The sequence below is a fragment of the Astyanax mexicanus genome, chromosome 15, assembly GCF_023375975.1.
Source record: "Astyanax mexicanus isolate ESR-SI-001 chromosome 15, AstMex3_surface, whole genome shotgun sequence".
Lineage (NCBI taxonomy): Eukaryota > Metazoa > Chordata > Actinopteri > Characiformes > Acestrorhamphidae > Astyanax > Astyanax mexicanus.
In genome coordinates this window covers 31,521,988-31,545,824 of record NC_064422.1, presented here as the reverse complement: position 1 = coordinate 31,545,824, position 23,837 = coordinate 31,521,988, and the positions used below count along the sequence as shown (strand labels likewise).

At 39.2% G+C, this 23,837-nt stretch overlaps 1 protein-coding gene across 2 annotated transcripts; it reads right to left on the bottom strand.

Moving 5' to 3' along the window:
• Positions 1 to 1,102: 1,102 nt before the first annotated feature.
• llgl2 (LLGL scribble cell polarity complex component 2) lies at positions 1,103 to 23,753 on the bottom strand. 2 transcript variants are annotated; one of them, XM_007259197.4, is made up of 26 exons: positions 23,464 to 23,753; positions 14,642 to 14,769; positions 14,310 to 14,407; positions 13,645 to 13,726; positions 12,756 to 12,871; positions 12,112 to 12,270; positions 11,318 to 11,480; positions 10,868 to 11,000; positions 10,673 to 10,727; positions 9,927 to 10,081; positions 9,574 to 9,785; positions 9,371 to 9,438; positions 8,801 to 8,954; positions 8,540 to 8,644; positions 7,870 to 8,162; positions 7,066 to 7,213; positions 6,817 to 6,967; positions 6,588 to 6,704; positions 6,265 to 6,431; positions 4,905 to 5,169; positions 4,647 to 4,809; positions 4,310 to 4,338; positions 3,447 to 3,494; positions 2,959 to 2,998; positions 2,801 to 2,862; positions 1,103 to 2,101 (listed from the first exon to the last, which is right to left on the bottom strand). In XM_007259197.4, the coding sequence occupies exons 2-26, from the start codon at positions 14,714 to 14,716 to the stop codon at positions 2,097 to 2,099; spliced, it is 3,063 nt and encodes a 1,020-aa protein (XP_007259259.2). In that variant the 5' UTR covers positions 14,717 to 14,769; positions 23,464 to 23,753; the 3' UTR covers positions 1,103 to 2,096. The 2 variants fall into 2 exon arrangements, with proteins under 2 accessions (XP_007259259.2, XP_007259261.2); XM_007259199.4 differs by lacking the exon at positions 3,447 to 3,494.
• Positions 23,754 to 23,837: the final 84 nt, after the last annotated feature.

Genomic DNA, 23,837 nt, shown 5'->3' with positions numbered 1-23,837 from the left:
CTAAACCTTGTAAAAAAAAAAAAAAAAGTCCTGTATAATAAATATATTCTACAGATATTTCACAAATAATATTATTTTAATTTTCTGATAATTAAATACTAGTGCATCTCAAAAATGTAATATAATTGAAAAGTTACTTTATTTCTGAAATTCAGTTTAAAATGCGAAACTCATACTATTTAGAGTGATTATGGCTTACAGCCAATTAAACCCCAAAAAACGAGTGTGTCAGAAAAATAGAAAATTACATAAGAACAATTGGTAGTTTTGGCAGTGTGCCAAGTCTTTCTGTAAAATAAAATCCGCATCTCCATAAAAGTTGTCAGCAGAGGCAAGCATGAAGTGCTGTGAGATTTTCCAGGACAACACTGCACTGACTTTGGACTTGATATATCAACAATAAAAGAAATAAACATTTAAAACAGATCACGCGCTGTGTAATGTAATACATTTATATATAGCTTTCACATTTTTAACACAATAAAGCAATTTTTAATGATATTCTAATTTTTGAGATGCACTAGTACTAGTACTACGTGTGAATCTTACTCCATCTCAGTGCGAATAACCTTTGGAAAACCCACCTGTTCTTTATTGAAGTCTCTAACCTTTGGAAGTTTTTTTTTTTAAAGTTTTTGTTTCAATGTGTAAATTGATAATTTATTTTAAATTAAAAAAAAAGAATCTCTTGAAACTAATTATTTTATTCTTTCTGCAAAGTATATTATTCCTAAAGAAAAAATAAATATGTTAATTATTTTTAACTTAAGTAGAATATATCAGAAAAAAACAACTGAATCGTTAATAACTAAAAAAAATAATTCTTCTGTCTATATTCTAAAGCATTGTGTCTATAGATTTTACATGTTACATGTGTTGTATTTAGGTATTATATCAGTTGTACAAGATATTGGGAAATTTGACAAAAATCACAAATATTAAAGATTAGAAAACAATATGTTTATCTATATCTTTTTGATATCTGGACTGCAGTGTTACAACAGCTTTTTATTCAAAATATGGACTCTAGGACTAAAAGTAGCAGCAGACGTGAGGCTGCTAACACTCCAAATAAAGTGATTCAACAAGAAAGACAGACAGGTTGTGGTGAAAAGTTTAAAAATTTACTCAGCAGACTTGATGGTAGTGTCAAATTACAAATGGTAGTGTTCTTTAACATGATCAATTAACTACAAAAATATATTCTAGACCCAAGAAATGCTGAGAGCATTTCAAGAGACAGTACCAAAATATTTCCTTAATCAGAAAATACAGTCCACCATTAACAAGGTACAGATTTTCATATACATATATATTAAACATTTGACTACAATCTCTTAAAATTACATTCCTAAATTACAGTATGCATAACTGGCATAAAAAGCTGACAATAAAAAAAGATTAAAAACCAAGCCCCTTAGAAAGTTGTACCCCCTAAAAATTACAGCATATGTGCTACACAGTAGTGAAAAAGTACCTACATCAACTACACACACTGTTCTCTCTTTTTTTTTTTTGTTGCCTGGACGGAAGAAAAGGCATTACTACTTCTTTTAGAGTACTTAGTAAGAGTATTTGTTATACATGTGGTTCATCAGGACTCTTCATTGTTTTTAGCACTTTAGTACAAGTCCTAAGACTGCTTCGTCTTCATGTTTTAAATCCCATCCAATAACTCTTGGTATCTTTTCCCTTGTGAGACACAATATTTATGTAGATTTTGAGGTCTTCAAATCACTTACAAAAATCATGCGTGTAACAATTTAAATTAACAGATAAAAACAATAAAAAATAAAAAAGGAATGCCCCTGCCACCAGTCTTATGCCCTTCAACACTGAGATGGCATAGCTGCAGCCCCACAGGAGCGGAAGGGGCATGCTGAAAGATAGAGGCTGATGCTGGGGCCGGTCGTTGTTATGGAATAGGAGATACAGTGGTTGGTCTTGGCAGGCACAGGTGGTGGTCCCCTTGACACCCCACGGTGTAGCAGGCGTTCCTCTCTCCAGGGCTTCACATAGTTCAGTAGTGGTACTAGCAGTAGTGTTCAGGTCTTCAGCAAGGCCGGAGTGGACGTTTCAGGCACAGGTTACAAGGCTTAATCTACAATAAAAGTAAACAACAAAAGCAATTTATTTATTAACCATTCTGTTTAAAGACCCTAGAATGTGATTTGTGTCTTGGCACAGTTGAATAATAAGAGTTTATGGTACAAAACATAAGCTTTAAAACTGCTGTGTCCTTATTCAAATACTGCATCAAATCAGATAAACCAATACAGGGCTAGACTTAACCAACCCACTAGCAAGAGCCCTATTCAAAGCCGGTGAAATGGTAAAAGTTGATGGTGACTAAGAGGATATGGTGGTGTTGATACTAGAGAGCAGTACATCACCACCAAACTCAGACCTCAGAAGGGGAGCTTTAATTCTGCACAACAAAGCAAAACTGAGTCAAACTGGGCTAGAAGTGAGCTAGATTGTGGCTAACTCAGCAACAATCTCTTTAGCTAAAGGCAAAACAACAAATAGTTACAACATAATAGTTACAGTGCCTCTGTAACAGTTTTAAAACTGTGTGTTCTGTTGGTAAACTAGACAATTAAAAAACATCAGATTTTTTATTCCAATCAAAAGAGGTTTGCTTAAAACCTATACATCAAGAAACAAATTTAAATTTTCACTTCTTCCCAAATATAAATATCTGCAAAGCCATTTGTGGCATCTGAAATTTGCTTCTGTTTCATTAAACAAGAGCAAGACAATATGGACAGAGTATTGGGACACCGGCTCAGAAGCTTACCTCCATTACTCAGCATCTTGCTTGGTGTTGGCTTAGTCTTCAGACTGTTTTCCAAAAACATCCTTAAACCACACGAGAAAACAAAACGTAAAATAAAAACCTGTTGTTAGCTCAATGCTAATTATGAATGTAAACAAATTGAAAAAGGTGGCACTTACTGATCTCCTTCTAGTGATTTTTGAATCTCCTGAAGCACATCTGCAAAAATTGGATGAGAACAAAAAATGACAATACTATACCCATAAAGGACATAACAGTCACTAAACACTATAACTGTAAAATACTACAAAATAAAAAAAAAACATGACTGCATACTGGAAACAATTAATTAATTAAAATCACAAAATTCATTCATTCAGGTGACAGTACTGTTATTGTGCAGATGAATGGGTTTGTTATGAATCATGCATACATAAATGGTTGCACTGGACAAGTTACAGTACAGACATGTATGACTGAGCAAGATGCTTGTGTCAATTCTTGCACATCACATTAAAAATACAAAGCAAGCAACAAAGAAACAAACTCAGGAATTCTTCAGCAGTGCTCCTCTCTTTTGACTTAAACTCTGGCAGGATCTCAATGGGATTTTTTTTGTTCTAACTGCTACGACCTCTAATGGGCCACTGTTTACTCATATACTCACTCTCATCATTCAGCAAAGCATGCTCCATTACTTGTCTAGCAGAGTTTTCTGGAACATACAAGCATTTGGGTAAGTTCAGCGAAGGACTGCCGCCAATGTTCCAGAGAACACTTAAGCAACAAACAAGCTTTTGTTAATGATCATCTCTTAACTTAGTCACTGCTAGAGTTTTTAGGCATTATTTATTTTATGTTAAATACCAAAAGCTAATATCTTCTACTGCTGACTTACATTGACATGCCTAAAGTCATGGGACAAGAACTAGTATAGCATCCTGCTGTATTGAAGGTGGATGTGAATTATACCAGTCCCTTGTCTGTTTGCATAGACATTTCGAGCCAGATGATGCTGGTCATAATCATTACCACATTCTATGCTGTCCACTGGGGGTGGTTTTGCCTACTATGCAATACTTTTGGTTCAAAAGTTTATTAAATAATGTTAAATGGCTGCAAAAAGGGAAACATGTAATGTCTCATCCATTTGGCATCCACTACCAGGCTTGCCAGTGTTCATCCTCACACTTCAAAACATACAAGGAAACACTTCATGATCAATTTACATCATGTGACTTTTGGCATATCAGTGTAAATATGGCAGTAAACGTTCCAAAGTTTCAGCCCAAAAAATACAATTAATCGGAATGACCATTTTACTCCAGCAGTGTCTGAACACAGACAAACAAGCACAACTTGACAGTCTCTGCCAACAACACAATACAATATAAAGAATTAGGAAGACTGACACATGAACAACTGTTAAAAAAGTGAAGTAGTCAACAAAGCTGACAACATGCATGTTTTAGTACTGGATGCAATGCTTCTGCTATTAGCATTCAACAACAGTTGGATTTTAAAGCTTACCATAGCTGTCGCTGTTCCTTCTAATGTTTCTGTAAAGACAAAGAAAACACAAGCACAATGTATAAGGACCTCGGTAATAAGGGATGCACCAATGAAGGAATTCTAGGCAGATACCTATTATTACACCCACATATCCGCCGATATAACTTTGAAACTAATAAAATAAATAGAAATTAGCTTAAATTAACAAGTTGTGAAGCAAATATCAGCCAATTTTATTCTATTAGCCATTTTCGGCATCCAATAAATTCGTCAGCAAGTATGGGTTTGAAATATTGGGCATATATTTATCAATCATTCTTAAAACCATGTAAGGTGAACCTAAAGAAAAAAATACCTGTGTTCATTAGTCACTCCATCAGGTTGGTCTTGGTGAGCTTGGCTTGAGGTTGATGTGGGTCTGGTTTGGGTGGGAGGCTCCACTAGGCTGCGTGGCTCCACCACCCAGCGTGCAGAGAGAGAAAAGCGCTCAAACTCTGATGGAGAGATCAGGTAGAGCCCTGGAACACAAGACATTATAAGGAATGTTTTACGTACCCTGCAGTATTGTGTAATTTACGCAAGTGTTTATCAGTGCGTGTTATCCAAGACCTACCCTGGCCATGTTTGGTGAAGACACAGGACGCAATTCCACTCACATCCTCTCTTCGGATGCAGGGGTAGTGCACTTGCATTTTGATTGACGGCAGAGAGATCACATGTAGCTCGCCTTGATTGGTCAACACCACCAAGCTGCTCTCTCCATAGTCCTCCACTCGACTGCTGCCAAACCAGGCCACTCCGGCTCGACGCACTCGAGAACCGTCAATTGCTGTCAGTTTAAGCTTTGCTTTGCTGCTCACTTTAGGCAAATTGAATAACTGGAAAACACACAGAACAACAAATGTGATAACTACAACAATAAATACACTAATTCTACAGTTTTTTACTAACAATATACACAGACATGACAAATGTCATGGGACAAGAACTAGTATCCTGTCTGAAGGCTTTTACAATTTATCTAAACAACACTTCTATGACTTGTGGCACATGCATGTGGAGTCTCCTGCACTGAAAATAGAAAGAAGTTGATGTATGCTTAAGTGAATTCTAATTAATGAATTCCCATTAACAGCCTCTGCACTGTCCACTGTTTGTGGTAATTCTTTGGGACATATTCCTGGTACACAGATGAGACTGCTCCAGAAATGTAATATCCCATCCACTATATGGCCTTAATCAAACTCTGATCATTTCTGATAATCACCCTGCCATGAATACACTGGCGAGCACCCAACCTCACTAACAAGGTGGGCATGCCCAAGCCATCTACTAAGGTAACTCTACCTAATCAATTCACATACTGCAGGTCCTTAACCTTTGACATGTAAGGGTAGTTCTCTTGCTATTTTGCTCTTACAATAGCATTATCCTAAAAAAAAAAAAAAAAAAAGTTAAAAAAGGCATTAATTCAAGTACAAACATCCCTAAACTGGCGTTCCTTACACCTTCAACAAGAGGCAGTTGATTCGACAAAGCAAATAAATGATGTGACAGAAACTGAAAACACAAAGTCAAAGAAGAAGAAACCACAAATAATGCTAGAACAAAACCACTGGCAGGAAGGTGTATTCTACTTCAGTGCATTACAGCAGCAATGTGCATTGTTAAAGGAAGGTCAGCAGCAAAGTGTTTACTGTATATTTTACTGGGTAAAACATCAGTGCAGTGTTAAAACACAAGAAATAATAATAATAAAAACAGTTCTTCCTCCACCCAAGCCCAAGCTTTAATAGGTCCCTTCCACACATTTTAATCATGACTTTAATAAGAAAACCAAAAACATATATTACATGTGAAGCTGGACTGTAGGAGTTTAAGGAAAAAAAATGTTTTGATTGGTTGGACAGCTGAGACTTTCAAACAGTAAATATGCTACAATAATGACATATGAAAACTGTGCCTCTCCTGACCTTTAGCTGCTCTTCTGAGATGACGAGCAGTTGGTGAGAACCCTGCATGTCAGGGCTGCGGGCAAGATCATGTGCCACCTCCAGTGGTTCAGGCAGTGGAGCTCCCCTCCCATCCAAAACCACCAAGCCTACAACTGGAGCACGATGCATCAGCTGAATCTCTTTAGCTAGAAGGGAAATAAAAGACAAAAAGGGAAATATAAATAGCAGAAAACAGGAAAGGTCAATATGCTCAAAGGTAAATTTATAAAGTAACTGCCTAAAGCAGCACAAAACTAGCACAATACATACTTAAAATCTTTATAAGTGTGTGCATTTTTCACCTGCATAAGCTGTCAGTTGATCATCCATCCTTCGTTCTACAGGAGGGAGGCGTAGCATGTAGGCATAGACAGCACCGCCATTAGTCCCCGCCCACAGAGAGGGTGTGCTTTGAGAGCCTATGAAGGATATTGCCATCATTCATTTTACCCAGTTTAAAAGCAAAACAGTATAATTTACTCCAAAGTACTTTCTCAAAGGCAGATTTTATCCTGCATATTCTTAGCTTACTGTCACTGAGGAATGTGTCAGCAAAATAGAGGGTCCTGACGAGGCCTGTGAAGGAGTCATCAGCAGAGCGAGCTTCAATCTTCCTCTGGACTGGTGCCAACTCCATTTCTTGCAGAGCTTCTGCCTCTAACCGTGCATTGATCTCATGCAGCTACAGTCAGAACACAAACACACAGTTTAACTAAACATTCAACTATTAGTCCCCAAACTCTTCTACCCTCAACTAAAGAAACTGAAAGAGAACCTTACCTTGGCTGCATTGGTGGGATTGTGTTTGCGCATGGAGACTCTGCTTCTGCGGATTCGGCGAAAAGACTGCCGAAGAGACTTCTTTATGGACTTCACTCTAGACAGTGGCCCCTCTAGAGCCACCTGGTCATTGGGGTTGAGAGTGCACCTATAAAAGGACAGAGTTCGTAAGTGGGCTAGTTTTGCCAAAATCACATCTTAAAACAATGGACAAGCATACTGAGATGCCTAGTTAAGGGACAGGAACTAGTGATGTTTCCAATCATTTTTGCCATGTCCCAAGAAAGCTAAAGACTAATTATAGGGGTATACCCTGTGGGGGTCTGTTTTGAATGTGGATTCTGCCAGAGTTGCTTATGTATTTACACAGACAATTATAGACGGACATTGCTGGTTTACTGGTCACAATCATCATCACTCAGTATGCTGTCCACCGTGGGTGGTAATGCCTTTTTTGATATATTTTTAGATACACAAGTTACACTGTTGATTAAACAATATTAAATGCCCACACACACATACTTCTGAAATTTATTGTTCCTTTTAATTGGCATCCAGTGTCAGGTCTCGCTTTTACTCATGCTAGCTTGCCATGAACATGTTGCTCATGTAAGAACACCTCGCAACTTAGACAGATGCAGGTGTTCACAAGCAGTGCCCCTAGGTAACATTTCACCGTCAATTTACATACTACCCACCCATGTCTTCTGGCATGTCGGTATAATAGTTACTGTTAGCATTTTGAAGAGGTGGCAATCTAAAATGTGTATTATGTTTAGAACTTAATAAAAGCACACAACTCACTTGACCATGACGTTGTTCTTCTGCTGGTAGTCATAAACACCAAAACCATGGCTGGTCCCAAAGGCCACCAACTTCCACTCTGAATGCAAGGCAATTGCTGTGACCACTGCAGGGGGCTGGCACTGCACCAGAGCGAAGGGCTGGAATCCTGGGGGAAATGTTACAGGCTCCTCCCGGAGGTCCAGACGTGCCTGGCCCTTCCAGCGGAAACCTTCTTGTCCCTGCAGCAGGTCCACTACTGTAGCCTCCACTGTCTGCTCAGCTTCCTCATCATTTATCTCCAGCACTAGGATCTGATAGAAAGTTTTAGTTATTTCAGTTACAGAAGCACAATAACAACAACAAGCAGTGGTTTCAAATGATTAGAGATTTAAGCCAAGCTAATGAGCCTCAATATTAAAAGTTATGAAAAGCAATCAGAGCCGTGAGAAGAGAAAAGTGGTCTGTTCTGTTTGTCAACCACACCAATTACCCACAATAAATCTGATCTCGGTCTCAATTAGGACAGCTGCCACAAGCAGCTACTTTAATTATGTTGTGTATGAATAGAAAGCCACATTAGAGGAAGAATAGGCTTTCAGTTACCTAAACAATGTAATACAGTCTAACACGCTTTAATTAAACAAATTAAGCCTGTGCTCCAAACACATTTATGCAAATCATAACTTACTTGTCCTGCAGTTCCTGCTACAGTCAGGTAACCACTATATTTACACAGATGGATCTTCTGAATTCCAAGTCGGGGGTCATCACTGTATGGGTCAAAGCAGCCCACCTATCAATAGCACAATAAAGAAGTACATCAAGATCTTACCTCACTTTACATAAACACGAAATACACATTTTCAAATTCAACAAACCCCACAGACTACACAGAAAGACCCATGAAGCTGATCTCTAGGTAATTGAGAAATGCAGACTGTGTTTTGACCTTGCGAAAGGGTGGCCATTCGCCCTCAGTCCCCTGGTTCATGTTGTCATTAGGGTCTGCGTCCGTGTGGAAAACCATAGCTGTGCTCAACTTGTACATGGGATAGAGGCAGACCCCCGAGGCATCCCAGAAACGCACTGTTCCATCTTCATGACTACAGAGAGGAAACAAATATTGATAGGCTTAATGCAAAGCAGGTTTAGCAGGTGTGTCTGTTCCTCATACCAAAGAATTTGCGAAATGTCAGATGAAATCACAGTGAGCTTCCAGGGCATACCAGAAATTTTACTGAATTCTCTTCCTTGTATCACATACTTTCCCTGAAAAAGCAAGTCTGGTTGTGTCCATTAAAAATACTGCTATTCGTGGTTGCACTATGGAACAAGGAAGTTTTTTTTTTTTTTTCCTTTTTTCCCATTTAACTCAAACTAGGCTTTTATTCACCCTAACCCATAATGTTTGGGTTTGTATGTGTCTAGATGCAAATTGTACGTTTAAAAAAAAAAAAAAAAACTCTTTGTATTTATCTGCCGGGGGTGGAGCCAGCAATAATAACGGTAGGCCACTTACCCAGTCAGCAACAAGTCTCTCTGGGGAGGGTCTGGGGCAAGATTCTGGCCTCCATTTATTGGCCAAGGCTACAAAGAGAGCAAATAAAAAATAATAATAAAAATAAGATGTCAATAAGAAAGTACTGTTGTAACATATTTATATAGAACAGGGCATTTTCTCGTGAATGTTTTTTGAAAAAGAAAAAGAAAAAAAAAAAAAACCTTTTTTGAGTAGTGTGTGTTCTGCACTTTGCCGGCAGCCTGGACTCTCTCCCACAGTTTGAGAGGGATGGAGGAGACATGGTGAGAACAGGTGATTGCTGAGCAGTGCAGTGGCACTAGGTAAGGGGTTTGGATCACCGGCCATCCCTCACTCTGCAGGTCCACCACCACCAGTTCCTCCTCCACCAACACCACCAGAGCACTGGGATCACCTGCAGAGCACAGCCATATATATATATACTCAAACTAACTGCCCTGAAATCTGCATGAATTTAATTATATAAGAAACACACACTCTCTCACACACACACAAAAAGCAAGAGGCCTTTATTCTGATAAAGCTGTATATTTACCTCTGTGGCGCTCTCCGTCTCTGATGACAAAGAAGTCTATAATGCGGGAAGTGAAGTCCAGTGCTACATGTGTCTTGCTGTGTATGACAGAGATACAATGCCTGTCTCCATAGCTGGCCCTTGGCATACCACCGCTGAAGATTAGGAACGGGGGACTGAGGATAACAAGACAGGAACAACAGACCACACAGTAAATAACAAGCAAGATACTTATTCACATCATCAAAGCAGTATAGAACAGTGAGTATATAAACCTGTAAAAATTACCTATACAATGTGGAAAATTAATCTATATATAACAGGTTAAGCTTAATAAAATGGACGGTTAAATGAGCAGATTATTTCAGGGATTTAAAGTGTGAGTGGAAACAATGAGACTCCCTGTACGGGTTAAAAATTAACCAGAAATCGTGAGTCACAGCATACTTGTTAACAACATAGCAAACACACCTGCGCCAGGTCCACAAGGATTAGAACACACACACAGACACACACAGACACACACAGACACACACAGACACACACAGACACACACAGACACACACAGACACACACAGACACACACAGACACACACAGACACACACAGACACACACAGACACAGACAGACACAGACACACACACAGACAGAGACACACACACAGACAGAGACACACACACAGACAGACACACACACACAGACAGAGACACACACACAGACAGAGACACACACACAGACCGACGTACTCTAACTTAAAACAGACTCACCCTTGTCTTGTAGATATTTGTAGAATTTTGGAAATGGCTTTGCATGGAAAGGACCCTAAATACAATAAGAGGAAAAATTAGAGAGATAAATCACATTACATATCAGAAATTTTCAAAAAGAAAACATGTAACTATTAAAAAAAAAAAAAAAAAAAAAAAAAAAAAAAACACTTTTTTTTTATTAGGGTATTTTACCATAAGGGGTCTCTTGTTTCTCTGGTTCAGTCTGTGGATCCTTTCCAGTCACAGTCCAATGGCAATAGCTGCCATCACTATGGGAACTAAGAATGTTTCCTCCATCCTCCATCCACCACACACTTTCCAGCTGCTGCAAGAGGGAACAATACAAGAGAGTAATTCTTAGGAGATTTATGAGGAAGTAGGTTACATATGGAAAAGTCTGATGAGAAACATACATTTAAGAGGACAGGAAAAAAAGTCAGTTTACTACGGTTAGACATAGCGGGTTTTATACAGGTTTACAAGATCAGTATAACAAAAATAAATTAATTGACATTACACAAAAAAAAAAAACAATAGTTCAGATCTATTCCAGCATCCAAGTGAGAAAGAGGACAATGTATAAAATACTAAATCAATGTTCAGAAAAGCGCTTCAGATGGAACTAATAGTATAATGCTATACCTGTGTGCCCAGGAAGTGCTGAATGGCACACCGCCGATCGAGGTCCCAAAGAACCATAAGACCTCGGCTATAGCCTATCAAGACCTGCCGGGGGTTGAGAGGATTCTCTTGTAGAGCCTCCACACACTCCAGGTTCCTGCGGCCTACATATTCCTCTGGAACTCTGAGAGAAGAGAATTGACCGGTTTAGTAAACACCGAAGAAAAAGCACATGTAACAAAAGCGTGCTGTCTCTGTAGGGCATGTAAAAGTGTTGCGTAAGGTTATTCTAGTGGAACTATTGGAAACATCTTAACCATGCTCATATCTCCAAATTCACACAAAGAAGAATATTAAGCAGGGATAACACAACAGAGTTCATACTCGTGCATCCAAGATTTATATACAGTCAGCAAGTAAGATTTTTGCATTCCTGTTTAATAAAAAGTTTGGTTTAAATTATCATGATACATTTCAGATTGTATTTTGGACTTCTGTAAAATATTTGGCTTTGGAATGTGCAGTAAATTGACAGACTGGAAAAATCATTGTTTCTGTGGAATCTCACACACACTTTTGCCCATTACATCAAATTAAAATTATTGTAAAACAAACTGTGAAATTATCATCCTGATATCACCTATCCCTAGATACATCAAGGATATCTGAATATAAGCTTCAAAAGCAAGATTTGAGGACAAAACAAACAAAAAAACCCATACAAACTTGTACATTGTATATTACAGAACAATTGAATGTAAATTAAATACAAATGCAAAACAAAAAAAGTAAACCAAAAAATACTAATAACCCACCTGCTCTGAACATCCTCCACACTGATGTTGTTCTCCTCTAGCTCCCTAAAGCCAGGCACCTCCACTACGAACACATGGCCACCTTCAGTGCCCAGCAGAAGCAGCTCACCTGAAGAATGGGCCAGGACGGCAGTCACTCGCGTCACGCTAGGAATGGCACTGTCATAAAAAAACAAATCCCACAGAGACAAACATGAGTGAACAACTATGAAAACAACTTTAATCATTGCTCCATTACAAATACATATTATTATGATGATGATGATGATGGTTGTAATTAATCATCTGTTGATATGCACACTGAACTGATTAACCAACACTTGGCACAAAACACACTTGGGAAAATCTATTAGTCAGCATATGTGACTGAGAATAGAAGGCTACGGGTGAGACAATGCTGGATTTTTCTTCCCCACAACTTCCACAGACACCATGTATTAGTGCATCATCATAATGCAATAGTATCACTGGTGTCTAGATGTGTATGAGTCAGTGTATCTGAGTCGGTGCCTCACTCAGTGTGGGTGTGGACATGCATGTGCTTGTGCGTTGGCTCAGTCTCAGTGTCATCTTGGATAAAAATGTGACATACCTGCCATAATACGGCAGTACAGACTGTCTGTGTTTGACCATGTCTGACTCACCCAGGAGGACCGGTGAGCGTAAAGCGTCCAATCTCCAACAGCTCTGATACACCTTTATGAGCTCGAAGTGTCCACATGTGCAGACTATTGTCATCCAATAAAGTCACAAGCTCAACCTACACAGAAAATAGAAAGAGTATGTAAACACAGAGCCAAAGCATATGATATGGTAATACTATATGTATCACAAGAAATACATGTAAAACCCTGTTTTTCACTTCAACAAAATAGGACATCTGTACAGTGTTAAAATGCCATTTTAAATGGACCAATAGAAATGCACTAAAAGAATATAGTTTGTTCTATAAAGGTTTAGGACCCCACAAGACCATAGAAGAGCAGGTGTTATTTAGGTGGTAGGTCATTTTCAGCACTGCAGTGACATTGACATGGTGGCTGTGTGTCGGTGTGTGTTGTGCTGGTACAAGTGGACCATAAACAGCAGTGCTACAGGAGTTTTTTTTGTTTTTGTTTTTTTTTAAACACTGTCCAGTAGGTCATATGTTGCTGCACAGTTTGCCACAGTTCGTCATCCTCTAGTCCTTAATTGCTGCCCACAGGACGCTGCCGACTGTATATTTCTGTTTAATGCTCTGTACCAAGCCCAGCAATGACACTCAGGTGTTTAAACACTCCATCAGCACTGCTGTGTCTGATCCACACGTACAAACACAACATACACCAACACACCACAAACCACTGTGTCGGTGTCAATGCAGTGCTCAGAACAACCAACCTCTCATATAATACCTGCTCTAAAGTGGTCCTGACCACTGAAGATGGTGACCACATGGTGAATGGAGAATGATGAAGCAATTCTAGAACTAATCTAAACAGAGAAAAAAGTAGGTAAATATAAAGACAGCAATAGTGTAGTTCAAATGCATACCTGTCGTGGGAGAAAGTGCACCTGTGTGACTGCAGCATTCTCATCATGCAGTCCCATAAACTCAACCCCTGGAGCTCCATAGCTTAGACAGAGTTAAGTGAAGCAAAGTACAACATAGACACTGAAATAAGTACATACTGTAGATGTCCAACATTTTGCATAAATAAGGAAAAACATCTCAGTTCCCAGACCAAGGAAAGTACGCTTGTTGCAGAAAACTGTAAAGTCAAAACAATAATAAGCAAGAGGTAATACAATAATTACGCACTTACTCTTAATACAGTTGAGTTTGGCTACACAAAAAAAAAAAGAATAATTTATATTGTGTGAACTGCTTAAGCTGGCTCCACTACAGTTTCTGACAGGTATTACGCAATTCCGTGGGAACTCCGGTAGAGCATGTGCGCACACATACATGCCTGTGGAACGCAATGCTTATAGGTGTGTCAAAAGTGTGCATAGGGGAGTAACAAAAAAAAAGAGAGAGAATTCTACTATTGGTACACATAAGTTAATTTAACATTTGGAAGCTTCAGAGACAAATTAGGGAATACATTTGAAGGGATTTATGAGACATTTCAGCTTAACAATAGAAATCGACGGCTCAGGAAAACATAAAAACAGCATGCAGACACTTTTCCATTGCCACATATCAGAGAGGATACAGTTTGATGGCTCCAGATCTGGTACCAATGGCCAGGAGCTCCAGACTAGGGCTGAAGCCTAGAGCACTCGGTTGGTGGGGGAAGCCATGCTCTACAGTCTGGATATAAAAGGGAGAGGGAGAGAGAGAGAGAGAGAGAGAGAGAGAGAGAGAGAGAGAGAAGGAGAGAGAGTGTGTATTTAGAGCTTAGGATGAGTAGTCATTTAGAAATACTAAGCAAGAAAGCTGTGCTGACAAAATACGTTGACACTTGACGTCAATACTGTTTAAGCTGGTGCTTGCAGCAACAAAACATAATATATCATTAGATGTAGTGACACGTGCGTTCATCACCTTATTGAACTGGTAGAGCTCCTGCTTGAGTTTGTCCCTCTGAGTGTCATGCCCATGTCGCCGGAATCTCTTCATTCTCCCGGGACAATCAAGGGCCTCTCGCTGCCCTCTGCACTTCTGTCACCTTCCTGCCAAACCAGAGAAGACAAAAAGTGTGAAAGTCAAAGAGAACAAAGGAATTTTCTTCTAACAAACCTCAATATAGAAGTTACTACACTGACAAGGATCTACACTGATAAACTAGTAGAGATTGCAATGGAATCAGAGTCAGTCTGCCTATGGTTCACTCCCTCCTGATCAGGGTTACTGTAGGTCCAAAGCATACCTGGAATCACTGAATCATTAAGAGCAAAGCAGGAATATCCCATGCACAGGGAGCCAGTTCATCACAGGGTACCATACACACTCATTCCTTCACATAGTCACACCTAGAGATGCATCTTCAAATACCAAATTGAACTACTATGTGTGTTAGAAGGTGAGCGGAATTGCAAACAGAAAAAGAGAAAAATACAGCAATACACCTTTAAGTCAAAAACGAGAGCAAGAATCTAATTCAAATCTGTGTGGCAAACACACTACTTTCTGTGCCAGTGTAATTAATGTGTGTGAAAAAACATACCATTACTTGTGCAAACAAACAGTTATTGTCCAGATAATTATCTTCTTATATGAAACTGTTCTTAAGTCCCTAGAAGTTTCTGTACCTTCCAACAGACAAGGACACCAAACCACAAATGAGCAAAAAGGCAATATGAAGTCTGCAGCAGCGACAAGGTAAAACCAATAACACACATATATATACAAGGTATTTGGGAAAGAATTCCAGAGGAGGGGCTACAGGCTGTTGACTGAAACTCTCCCCCCTCCTGCTCTGTCTCACTCTCAGCCCCCCTCCCAATGGACCGCCACTTTCAGAGAGAAATGGGGGGGGCTGGAGGTCAGTGCGGTTTCAACTGAAGCACCTTTTGTTCTCCTGGAGCAAGGAGCTAAGCCCCATCCAGCCCCCTCTCTGCTGCAAACAGCAGCTGATGAAAACACCTGTTGCTCTCAGAAAATGTCTGAAAGGGAGTCTGTTTCAGGAAGACAGACTGGAGCAGAGCCATCAGCTATCCCTTAACTAACAGCATCAAATCCAAACTAAACAGAATGTAACCTGTACCAGTGGACATCACAAAACGCGTACTTCCTCTGTATTGAAAACCAGTGTAATTCCCCAATAGACCCTAGATTAAACATTTCACCTCTGTCACGGCAATGTAAAGGAAAGCCACACTGACCATTTTGTTTATGTGGAGGCCTGGCGGTTCTGCTCTTAGCTGCACTGACTTAGAGAGAAAGACTGCCAGAGAATGCAGGGAAAATTCCAGTGAAGGAAAAACAAAGAAAAAAAAACTCACATGACACAAAAAGTCCCATGATGTCAACTTAAAAGAACTGTGCAACAGCATTTAGAATGCAAATGACAAAAATTATACCGTTGTCTGAAATCTGAAAGTCAAAGTTTAACCTTTATTGCATCCTGGATGTCAGTCAAATATGCAGGGATGTCTGACCCAAAAAAAAAGAAAAAAAAGAGTAATCCAGAACATATGGACTACTTTTCTTTACTTTTAAATGTTCCTTTCCTGTAGCAAGGACTTTTTAAGTGGCTTAGCTGCTCAGTTCAACCCACTCACATATTTGTGCAATTATTCACATTATTGACCAAACATTTGGTCATCATTGGGCATGGGGCTGCTCCTGGCTCCAGGACCAGGACTCACGTCCTCATTCAGCAGTGGGGACAAAGCCAGAAGGGGGGTAAAGGGCCTGAAGAAGGCAACCAGGCAGAAAGGGCCTCTGTGAACCTCAGCCTAGGGGACAATAACAGAGTGGGAGGTCTTCTACTTAAGAATACGCTCAGACTCTGCAGCCATTTAGAAAACTCACAGTAGGAGACCTGAAGGAGAGAGAATGGAGAAAGAAAAAAGAGGAAAAAAAGGGCTATTGGCTGATGAAAGTATGCATGGTAGAAACTTTTACTCTTTGTTGGTACTACAAGAGGCAAACATCAACACAAACACACATAGGCCTGTCTAGTAGGTTTAAGACAATTAACTAATTAAATAAAGTGGATTAAAGGATAATTGACCTTCTAAAGTATTTTTTTCCTCTCAGTAAGATGTTCGCAGACTTATAAAAAGTGTGGCTCTATCTGATTTTCTAAAATAACATGACCACTTGCCAAATAATTTAATCCATTACTTGATTAATAATATACTCATTATTGACAGCTCTACTGTTTTAAGTCAACAAAGTAGCTTAGCTCTTGGTGTGGTTGTTTAACAAAGGGATTTTATGTAGGAGGGTACAACTATGCACAGCTAAATTAGTGGCATGGGGCCCAAGCAGGGAGGATTAATTACTTTGTACTTTAGTGTTGCAGCATCAGTTCAGACATCTTCAGAGTCGATGCAGATTGAACACTGCCAAATTACTGCTACATCCAGCTTTTCATTTAATTAGCTAATAAAGCATTAGGGCAAGAACCTGGCAATACAATATGCATCACAATAAGCGCTATACGATTCTGTAAGCAAAGTTCACTTTTATTTAATCAGAACAGTGGGATCTGAAGACGGGGTACAACACTTACCTAGCAAAATAAACCAAAGCCATATTTACATGTAAACTAATGATTACAAACTTATTCTATGTTTTCCAAAAATGTATACAGTTTTGCAAAACAAAATATCACACAACAACAGTGTGATCTTATACATCAATGTGTTCTTACATCCTAATAAATATATTGCCTGGCAGATTAATCCTCATCACGTATGGACTGCTCTTAACTCTTAGCTGTATCTACAGTCTACAGTTAGAGTGTCCAATCTTCACAAAGGACCGATGTGGCTGCAGGTTTTCATTTCAGCCGATCAGAAGCATATCAGTTGTTTGAAGATTAACCAATTGATTACACAAGTGGAATCAAATCTACTTGTGTGTGTGTGTGTGTTTTTAGGAATTCCTGCAGCCACAACAGTTCTTTGCAGATAAGAGAAGACACCCCTGATCTACAGTGCGGAAAATGCCCAAAGCTTTGAAAATATAGAAGTAGAGATAGCAATCTTTTCCATGTATGCTTGAGTGTCAACAAAGGGGTTGTTTTTCACAACATAATCCAGACATTTTACTATGCAGTTCAACAGATGGAAAAAAACTCAGGAATTACACTGGAGACCACCATTTTTCCACTGTTCTCAGAAATAGGAAGAAATCAGTGATTGTACTGAGAAATCAATAGTCACGAGGACTCCTGTTGGACAGGTCATGAGAGGTGACCTTGTATGACGCTAAAGATAAACACTACCCACATCATTGTGTTACACCATCCTGTTTAACTGCCACTACACTACAAAATGTAGCTCAGATACACCAGCAAGTACATTAATCTTAATATATCAAATATTATAATGGGTTATACTAAAGAACTGAATTAGTTAAAATAGTTTGCAGCAGGTAAAAATACTTTTTTTTGCAACAAGTGAAACTCTGCACTGGTGAGAGCTCTTGTCAGATCACTTGTTACAAAGGAAACAAGCAGCAACATGGTGACCTAAAAGTGAAAGTGGGTGAAACAGCCACTCCCAATTTCACTGCTTTGTGGAGAAAAGTAGATCTATCCATTTGAGACCAGACAAGAAACTGCCCAAAGGCCAATGTATTCTTCTATGTTCAATCTACCCTTGGACTACACTGTAGACAACTCTATTTCCTACTTTACACAAACGATGTTCAACTTGTCCACATTGGGTTGGTGTAGCTACAGGTTTTTAACAGCACACCTAACTCTTTAATTAGTTGAACAATCTTCAAACAACTGAGTGCTTTTGCTTGGTTAGAATGAAAACCTGCAGCCACACAGGCCCAATGTGGATAGGCATGACATCCCTGCCCTACATCAAAGTGTGGGATGTACGTCCCAGTAACTTAACTGTGTATTGTGGTGACATAGACACCTGTGTCATCTAACCCCTGACTGTGACTGGCCCTCTTATTAGCACAGTATTTCCACCTTTACTGCTACGTTTTAAATTTAGCTGTACCATTGACTGCATCATTGATAGAGTGTACACTGATGCGAGATAAATGGTTGTAGATGAACCAAATTCATCAAATCTACTTGCATTTTCTCACCCAGGTCTTTTAGTGTACACAAAATCACAGAAAATTCACCCTCTTTCTGACATTCTTTATATCACAGTGGCTTTTGATATATGTTGATATTTAGATGGACATATTAAAACAAGACAAGGAAAATCAGCCAACAGATTAGAAAGGGGTGTGTGGCATTATAAAAAAGGTTTGTGTAATCCTATTGTAGTGGTTTTCCTCTACAATTCTGAAATGAGTGCATTCTTGGCACAGTGTTGCACTGAACTAGTAAAAGTGATACTGGGTGAAGAAAAAAATCACAACCTGTCCTGACATGAGAAGCACTATCAGTGGATTCCTCCAGTTTGATCTAGTTCCTCAATATCAGGCTAAAACCAAAGTCAATCAAATGACAAATTTGCAAAACATTTAGACCATCACAGGTACTATCAGTGACTCCATACACATGAACATGCCATATATCACAAGACCGGAATTAGTACAGTGTTCTTTTATGCGTGGGGCCTCCTACATTAAATGGGAATGTGATTTCTGACAGACACTTGTCTGACAATTCTATACTATAAACCAAACTGCATCTGCAAAATAACTGTTTACAATTTTGTAAGTGACAAAGTTTTCAGGCCTGTATCCACTTATACAGCAGCTATAGATATAAAACAATTTCCCTTAAATATTAAACAAACAGCTTCTCAGTATTAATAGCCATACACAAGAAAACTTGGCAGCAAACATAGCTCAAGATGATTAAGAATAAAACTATTAATACTCAACCTCCCACATTGTGTGAGGTGGAGCAGTCAGGCCAATTCAAAGAAGAATCATTTCTTCCCCCCTTTTTTTTTCTTACACAGAATAGAATTAGTCTCGTAAAACGCATGCTTTTCCTCTTATCAAAACACAATTAACCGATTTAAAAACTGCAGTCTACAGGTAAACATTCTCCAGCTCTGAATAATCTTTAACAGAACCCAGGTTCCGTTGAGAGTATGCAAAGCTAAACGACGGGTCACTAACACCGGTCATGAAGATTTATCACAGTATCAGGAACGCATTTGGCTAACAAAATTTTAGACAGCCCGAACAAGGACACAGAGAGAGGATGTGGATGTGTGGAAGTAGGCAACTTCCTCCATTTCTCAGAGGCCAGCATGAGACTATTCTTAGTGATGACTCCGTTCACACTCACTGTCAACTGGTCAGACCCAATGCTGCCCTGGAAGTGCGAAGCCCTCATTTATCCGCTCTTCTTCCTCTCTCTACATTCCCCTCTCAGATAAACAAAACTAAGAGCAGCCACTAGGTGTGGTTCACAGGACGTCAGTCCCCAGGCTCACCCCCTTCCTGTCTTATCTGAGAAAAAGAATGAGAGTAAATGAAGGGTGCTAAAGAGATAACTCATGAGATTTAACTAAGCAAGAACAACAGGCACTGAAATGTAGTAGAAGAAAGAACAACAAGAAGCTACAAATGCACATGTGCTGTTTACTGAGCCCCTTAGCTAATTACAGGTAAGTTCTGAAGAATCTATCAAAATAGTATTTTTTGACTGACGCTAAGAACTGTAGCTTCAATTTCTCTGATACTGACTATTGTTTGCTTTGTTATTAGGGACATTACACCTGGACACACATTTAGAACGGATATTTCAGTGTTTTAGGAATGCACAGGTGGTCTGGGACTATGTTTGCTTTAATTTCAGAGAAAGCAACTTTAAGTATTGTGCAAAACTATGGCACTACTTTTGGTTAAATAATCAAGAACCCTTTATGTCCCTGACCATGTGTCAAACCATTTTATCCCAGAACCCAAACCCTACTACATTCTTTTGAACAAACATCTTAAGATATGTAAATACATGTTTCAAGGTTACCATTATATGGCGATATATGTCTACAAGTTCAGCTTCACAGTAAGTGTGGATGTTGTCTGCCCTAGTTTACCAAAACAGAGTCATTTAGTCAAATGTAAACATCTTTAGGTGCAAAGACCAAACAATAAGCGTGTAACTTAGTCCCTAGGGCTGCACTTTCACAGGAAGTATGTATGAAAAGTAAACAGGACATAAAAACACAAATTATGACATCAGACTTGGCCTTAGCTTAGAAGTTTCATATGTAGGTACAGTGGGTTCAACATCATCTACTGACTAATTCTGCATACACTCACTCACAAGGCACTTCATTTAAAACATCTATACTCTTATTGAAGGGATGGTACATCTAGAAATAGGATCTCCTTAAAATCTCCAGAACTGATGACTTGAAGAAAGTCATCAGTTCTGCTGATTAAATCACATTGTTGATGAGAAAGTTCAACTGAGAATGGGTAGGTAGGTTTGAGCTGACAGAAACGCTACAGAAACTCAGGGAACCACTCTGTACAATTGTGGTGAGCAGAAAAGCATCTCAGTGCACAACACACCCAACTTTGAGGCAGATGGGCTACAACGGCAAAAGACCACATCAGGCTTTACTCACAGACAAAAAAAAAAACTGTACACAAAACTGAAGACATAAACATGACCTGGTCTTGATTTTTGCTAAAGCATACAGATGGTGTGATTATTAATGTATATAAACAACTTGTCTTGTGTCAACAGTCCAGGTAAGTGGGTATACACACAGTAGTATACACACACGTGGTGAACATTTTCTGTGCATACTATGAGTCAGTTAATTTCAGTGAATAAGTGCTTCCCTTTGTGGCCAAAATGTATCCCCTTTGTAACTGTTACTTCCACAATGTCAAAAAGCTAAAATCATATCAGACTGGCCTCATGAATGAGCAGCTTTGGGATTCACAGACTTACATGCACCTGTATAATCAGCAAGCGGTGTGTGAACAATGTCAACATGAACCAGAATTTAAAAGGAATGTTTCCAAGACCTCGAGGAATCCATGTTTTGAAGAATTACAGGCCCTACCCTGTTCAAGTTTAAGTAAGTGTACTTACTTACAAGCACTTTCTGAGTGTATATCCAATATTCAACAGGCTGAGTAACAGCATTTTTAATCTCCTGACCAGGCCTACACCCGCATGGGCGATCAGCCTCGGTCGGTTTGCATAACGTATGACACGCATACGGCAACAGAGTAATATGAGCAGCTCTGAGGCGGATGTGATTGTCTTCTTGCTCACTCAGACCTGACAAACCGGTGGAACAGAAACACCTTACCTCATCCACTCCGCCCCCAACCCAGAGCTGAGTGAGTGAGTGGCCAGCAAGGGTGGGCCAGAGAGTGAAAATCCAAACCAGGGTTTTGTTTCACCTGCCTGAGTGGGATTTCTTTAACTGAGCTTTAGCAGTGCAGTCTAGGTTTGTGTAACGATTATTAATTACATTTTCTGACTGTTTTAGACTAAATGAAAAAAGAGAACATTTTATGTGAAAAACTCATTTCATTTTTTATGTAGTGCAGTGTACTATTTTTTTCCAATTTTAGTTTTTCTCTGCCCCTCTATATATATATATGTAGCTATATATAGCTATATATAGCTACCTATATATATATATATATATATATAAATATATATATATATATATTTTTTGCATTTTGTAAATAAATAAATAAATGATAAATGAAATTAATTCAATAAATAAATTGAAAAAGCATAAAAAACATTTCTTCTTCACTATACTGAATGAAAAAAATTTGTTCAAGTAATTTATAAGTATTTTCGAACTTAGCTTGACACGGTCAAAAAATTAAACTGCTAAACGTTACACTAACCCACTCTGGGCAGGTGGAACAAAATCGTGGGATGGAATTATTAGTTATGTACTGGACCTGGATTTGACACTTCTGGTGGCTTGTAGCTACGTTTTAACATAAAAACAGGGAGAGATCTAACTAGCAGCTAGCTAAATAGTTAACTAGGTTACTTTACTACAGACACGCCTCACTAAACCAGTTACCTAGCTAATTAAACTGTTGCTCAACAGATGTGCTAACTAGCTAGTTAGCTAGCATATAATTATATTAGCATATAACTATATTGGTAGTAGGCTAACGTGTCTGTAAGTTAAATCTAATAGCGAGCTAATTAAATGTCTGGATTTGTATAACCTACAAGTTTATACAATCCAAGCAAATAGCCCGTCGTAAACCTGGTAACTATGAAAACAATCTAGTTAAGGTACCTAGGTAACTAACTAGCTAATAATAATAATAATAATAATAATAATAATAATAATAATAATAATAATAATAATAATAATAATACTTTCCTTGAGCTTGGCGTCTGGATGAAGGTTAGAGTTAGCTAGTTTCTGTAGCTACCTGACCGCACGGAAAGCACAATACAATTAAAACTAAAGGTTTAATCACATTAAATCCTAGAGAGTTAAATCAGTTAACTAGCTAAACTCTGATGAGTTAAAAAGGCGACTTCTCAGCAAGCTAAGCTAGTTAGCTTAGCTTAACGATCTAGCCAACTACCAGTCTGAATGGGTAGCTACACACTTCTATCTCTTTAAAAGAAAAGCTCTCCTGCTGCTAAACACAGAACCAAGATAATTAGCAAGCTAGCTAATTAACTAGGTACATGAGCTAGCTAAATCTTAGCCCCAAGCACCTGTAGCTAGATATCCAGCTAACCGAGCTTTAGTTGAGCGGTGAGCGGAACCAGGCGGCACCGCGGCCCGTCAAAAACTCACCTGATCCGGGGCGACGCTGTTGTCCCAGCGGCTCTCCTCACTGTTTACGGATGTTGGGCCACACTCCTAGGACTACTTTTCTTTTCTTTGAGGGGGAAAACCGCCGACTCCGTACGTTTAGGTCAAAGTAACACACATATAAAACCTAAAGTTAACGCAGACACATACAGTTTCTCTCAGCTTCCAGATCCCCACTGCAGCCTCGCCGTTTCCTGCGGCCCCAGGCCCGCTGAGAGTGGAGGACTTTTACCTCCAGCCAGCGCAGCTACGGATCTCTTGACTGCAGCTCAGGCTCCTCCCAGCACTTCAGCACACAGAGCCGGGGAGCGCAGCCCGTCCGGCAGGGGGAGAGAAAGACCAGCGCACAGATAGAC